The sequence below is a fragment of the Protobothrops mucrosquamatus genome, unplaced genomic scaffold (assembly GCF_001527695.2).
Source record: "Protobothrops mucrosquamatus isolate PMUCROS unplaced genomic scaffold, P.Mucros_1.0 scaffold10028, whole genome shotgun sequence".
In the NCBI taxonomy this organism is placed as follows: Eukaryota; Metazoa; Chordata; class Lepidosauria; order Squamata; family Viperidae; genus Protobothrops; species Protobothrops mucrosquamatus.
In genome coordinates, this window is record NW_015395815.1 from 1 (window position 1) to 5460 (window position 5460).

General features: G+C 40.7%; 1 protein-coding gene across 1 annotated transcript in view; it reads left to right on the forward strand.

Annotated features, from left to right (window-relative positions):
- Positions 1-947: 947 nt before the first annotated feature.
- The window catches only part of LOC107301104 (2-oxoglutarate dehydrogenase, mitochondrial-like), a gene marked incomplete at its 3' end in the record, with an annotated part of 7364 nt that continues 2851 nt past the window's right edge, over positions 948-5460 (forward strand). Inside the window, exons 1-6 of the mRNA XM_015830367.1 lie at positions 948-1129; positions 2289-2441; positions 3507-3609; positions 4018-4146; positions 4779-4929; positions 5284-5332. Coding sequence (XP_015685853.1) covers positions 974-1129; positions 2289-2441; positions 3507-3609; positions 4018-4146; positions 4779-4929; positions 5284-5332 — 741 coding nt within the window. The remainder of the gene's footprint in view (positions 1130-2288; positions 2442-3506; positions 3610-4017; positions 4147-4778; positions 4930-5283; positions 5333-5460) is intronic.

The window sequence follows — 5460 nt, forward strand, 5'->3', positions numbered from 1 at the left end:
AGGCTACTTTAATATATTTTTTTCTTTTCCAGAAAGAATGGTTAACTTTTTTTTTTTTTTTTTTTTTAGAATTGCCCACAAAATTAGACTTTTCATAGAGTACATCTCTTGACTCCTGTGACTCAGCCGAAGTGCTCTTTTAATCTTCTGACTATTCTTGGCAGGTTCTATGGAGATTCTCAGTCATCCAGGTCATGGTTGCCCCAGAAGTGCTTTTTCAGGAGGCAACTGGACTTTCTTGTTTTTCTTCAAAGACGTTTCGCTTCTCATCTAAGAAGATTCTTCAGCTCCGACTGGATGGTGGGGAATGGAAGGATTTACATTCCTTGCAGACTACAGGAACCATTTGCACTTCAGTTTAAGATGCAGACAACACAGACTCTTCCCCAACAGCCTGCCCCTGTCTTCAACAGTGAAGGGACACAGGGCAGAAAACATCCTGCAGCCAAGAAGACTCCACACACATTTGTACTACTCAGGTGACCCTGAGAACACAGGTAAACGTCCAAATGACCTCAATGACTCTCTAAAGGAATGCAAATGACCAGCTGTCTGCAAGGAATATAAATCCTTCCATTCCCCACCATCCAGTCAGAGCTGAAGAAACTTCTTGGATGAGAAGCGAAACGTCTTCAAAGAAAAACAAGAAAGTCCATTTGCCTCCTGAAAAAGCACCTTTGGGATTGGCAGAACCAAGATTGGAGAAATTATCTTTTCAAACCCATGCCTCATATTACAATCTTAGTATTTTTATATATACGCATCATCCTTAGGAAGGACTATTCCACAAAAGTCATTTGGAAACACTTTTCTGACTCCTTCAGCATTTAACTAACTTTTTCATTTATCATCTAAAGAATTTTGAGGTAGTGATGATGTATTAAGTCCTCATACGGTCTGTATTACCTTCATCGTTATTTTTTAAAAATGGCTTCTGTTGTCATCTCAGATTGGATTCACGACCGATCCTCGTATGGCCCGTTCTTCCCCATACCCAACAGATGTGGCTCGTGTGGTTAACGCACCCATTTTCCATGTCAATGCTGATGATCCAGAGGCTGTGGTGTATGTGTGCAATGTGGCAGCTGAATGGAGAAGTACTTTCCACAAAGATGTAGTTGTGGATCTGGTAGGTAGTACTGATCCTTCTGACATACTGATAAATTTAGTTGGGATTGTATAATAGGTTATTTAAGGAATTTACAAAAAAAATTGTGGTATACAGAATAACAGAGTTGGAAGAAATTTTGGAGGTCTTCTTGCTCAAGCAGGAAACCCTATTACCATTTATACAAGCAGGAAACTCTATACCATAATGTAAATTATCATTTATACCCTATACATGCTGAAAATTCATAAGTAAATGATAATAAATGTTCCTTTGTTGTTTAACTTCTTTAATTGATGAAGGAATGTTTTGATTGATAAGTGATGAAAAACACAAATAACTCTGTGAATTTGTGTGCCTTGGTAATATGTTGGCTAAAGATGGGAAATGACTGAAGAAAGTTTAACATGAGCAACTGCTAGCAGAAAGATGGTGGGTAATATTTTCCTAAAAGCAGAAAAAAATAGTTAGATATGTACCGACTTCTGTGGACTTTATTATATAAAAATGATGACTGTCAAGAGGTATGTCAAGAGAAATTGAACGTGCGTCGAATAGAGTGAAAATGGAGGACCTGAGAAATATCTGTGGCAAAACCAGAAGAGATAGACTCTAGAATAAATTATCTCTAAATGAATGCATCAGTTAAAAAGAAATAATGCTAAAATGGGTTAGTCACATAGAATTCATGAAGGTTGAGCTGCAGAACAAATATATAGTGGAAGAATTAATGGGTTGAGAGGAACGCTAAGAAAGTTGTGACTGAATGCAGATCATTAGATCCTCAAGAAGAAGTGATTAAGTTTTAAAAGCAAAAATCAGAATGTGAAATGGTATATCGACACGTTGAAAACAAGAATAGTTTAGAGCTGGAAATTTGCATAAGTATTTATATAAGTCAATAAATAATAGCTTGCCCTACTCAGCCATATCCACCACTCCTTTGAGGATCATTTTCAAAGGGCTTTGTGGAATGATGGAAAGAGAAGATTATGTAGAATGTAAAATTTTCCAGATTTTACTCTCTATTTCTGCTCATTTGCCATCACTTTACACCCATGCTTGTCCTCAACCAAGCATTTCCTTCTCATTACTGAGCTTGAAAACTTTAATTTGGGAAGATGAATTGTTTAGGTCAAGAATAAATATACAGGATTGTTTTCCCTTTCAAACGTGCTAGGTGTGCTACAGGCGAAATGGGCACAATGAGATGGACGAGCCGATGTTCACTCAGCCATTGATGTACAAGCAGATCCGAAAACAGAAGGCCGTGCTACAGAAGTATGCTGAGACCCTGATTTCACAAGGAGTAGTAAATCAACCTGAATACGAGGTACTTTCATTTATGGCTTAACAATCGTTCTGTAGATCGGCCATGCTTCATCTCGATACTCCTCATCCCATCGTGGTACCAAGCATTTCATAATTTCAGAGGCTTTGGGCATTTTATAAATATTATAATACATGACACCATACAGGAACATTCAGAACACATCTGGGATTAGTCAAATAATCTCTCATTTTCCCATGGCAACTGATAACATTTCTCCATTACTGTGTAGCTTATTGAAACTTGTTTAATCTGATACATGCAATTATGTATGGCATATATGAACTGGCTCGTTATACAATTGTCCCTTTCAGAGAACCAACTGTACTGGCTTCGAAAACAACTTTTCGTAAATAGGGACACGTTTGCCTCAGCAGAAGCTCTGGCTTTAGTATAGACAAAATAAAACCTGATACTCCCAGCCCAGTGGATAAATTACAGTGATTTGCTACTACCAGTTTTGCTTGAGAAATGTGTTATAATGCTAAGAAGGTATTTGTTTAGACCAGACATGTCAAACACAAGGCCTGGGGGCCGGATGTGGGCCGCAAAGTGGTTCCTTGTGGGCCGCGAAGCCATCCTGGAAGCAGTGAGGGAACGGCCCCCGCTGCCTTGGCCCTGGCCCAGGCCAGCCGGGAGCCAATGTACAATTCTGTGGTGACCATCTATGCTGAAACGCATTCAGTCTTAGCTCCATAAGCCTCCCCCCTGCATGGTCTGAGAGGAACAGCGAGGCTCCTCCAGTGGACCATGTCTTGGCACTTGCCCTGGTCCCACCCCCTTCTGCCAGAGACCCTCAGATCTGTCCCACTCCTACCCAGGCCCCCGCAGGCACTCTTTGATGCGAATGATGTAGAGCTGACCACGCCCACCCAGTAGGCCACACCCACTCCATCCATGCCCACCCAGTAGGCCGCACCCACCCTGGCCACACCCACCTGGCCCCCTGAAGGCAACCGCAATGCTGATGCGGCCCTCAATGAAATTGAGTTTAACACCCCTGGTTTAGACTGAAGTGTTGGTAATATTTGTTCTTGGGCTCACCTCTACATTCCTTTTGTCTTCCAGGAGGAAATTTCCAAGTATGACAAAATCTGTGAAGAGGCTCATGCAAGGTCCAAGGATGAAAAAATCCTTCATATCAAGCATTGGTTAGACTCTCCATGGCCTGGTAAGTTACTGTCTGCTTGCTAACAGCCATGGATTAAAAAAAAAATAGTTCTTGGCCAATAGATTGCACTTGCAATTTCTGGCACAAGGATGAGTTGTCCTTGCCTAGAACTCTCAGTTCTGAAAATTCTGCACAAGGATCATAGGAGGTAGTCAGCATTATTAATCAACGAAATGTGCTTGCATTAAACTAAGAGGCACTTGAGGAAGAACTTCTGTTCTTCTCCTGGAGGCTCTGGCAGGATGATCCAGTAGTTTAATTGGACCGGGTTTATTTGCCAGATACCTTCTCAGAAGAAATTGGGCAGTGAGGAACATCTTTTTAAAGGAACTGTTTTATCAGCTGGAGCTTGCTCCTCCTGTAAATGTCTTCCTTGCCTCTTTTTATGTCCTCTTCTTAAATGTTCAGGTTTCTTCACCCTGGATGGCCAACCTCGGAGCATGATCTGTCCTTCTACCGGCTTGACTGAAGAAGATTTGGGCCATATAGGAAAAGTGGCCAGCTCAGTTCCTGTTGAAAATTTTACCATTCATGGGGGTATGGTTTTCTATATCTTTTTCCCCTTGAATTTTGCTTTTTAATGATTTCTGTAGAAGATGCAGCGTCTTACTTGCATGGTGGGGTCTTTTGCAAAGCTTCCTTGAAGCCTCTCTTAAATAGATGTTCAGAATTCATGGAGCAATCAGTACTTTGCTTCTGTTTTGCATGTTCTAATGATATCTAACAGGATTCCATGCATTGTATATATCCTAGTACATTTGGGCCTACCTCATAGCCAATCCAAGCTGTCAGCAAATTAAGATGAAAATGGATTCTGCTTCAGAGCTTAATCTTTCAGTCTTAGTCTTTGCTCTTTTTCTACATTTGCTCTTAGTCTTTGCTCTTTTTCTACATGTTGGTGCTTGGATTTATGGCTGCCTTAAAACCTGAGCACCCTCCAGACATGTGCATTTCAGGTCCTAGAATTCCACAGCCAGAATGGCTACTGCCGTGGATCCTGGAATTGTAGTACATACATCTGAAGGGTACTCTGGTTACGGAAGTGATCTGCGATGCCATATTCTTCACTGTGTGTGAAGAACAGACGTTCAAAGCATCTGTAAATGCATCTCTACATTTTGGGAATTGCTGCCATAAAGCAGATTGAAGATTATTATCTTTCTCTAAAGGTTTAAGCAGGATTCTAAAAACACGAGGAGAGATGGTTGCCAATAGGACTGTAGACTGGGCCTTAGCAGAGTATATGGCATTTGGCTCTCTTCTTAAAGAAGGAATCCATATTCGGCTGAGTGGACAAGATGTTGAAAGAGGAACATTCAGGTAAATTGTGTTGACTGTACATGGGTGGTCTTTCTTTAACCAATGCAGGACTTTGGTGAAAGTCCATAATATTTGGGGGCAAATGCAAAATGTCAAGATAGCATTATCCCCAGCTTAGGCCAGGGGATGTACCTTTGTATTTCTCTTCTGGGACCAAATCAAGCTGATGCAAATGTCCTCCTATATAGGAAACAAAATTTGATGTAGGTATCTAGCAGATCTAAGAAGAGTAAACAAATTGGTCAGGAACATATCTTTGAAGAAACATGATGGGGTCTAAGTGGATATCGGTATCCAAATAAACCAAGGAAAGGAAAATGCAGAAGCGTCATTTTTTTTTTCTTATTGCTTTAGGAATGACAAAAAGCTGCCAATAAGAATTCCAGTTACCAAACCTGCAAGAGTAAAGTGTATTTTGATCCAATATGCGTATACTTGGTATATAACCGAGTAATCATCTCAATCCTCACTGCAGACAAATGTGTTTGAGACCCAGCAGGGGACTTGAAATATGTTCCTAAGAAATTGGAG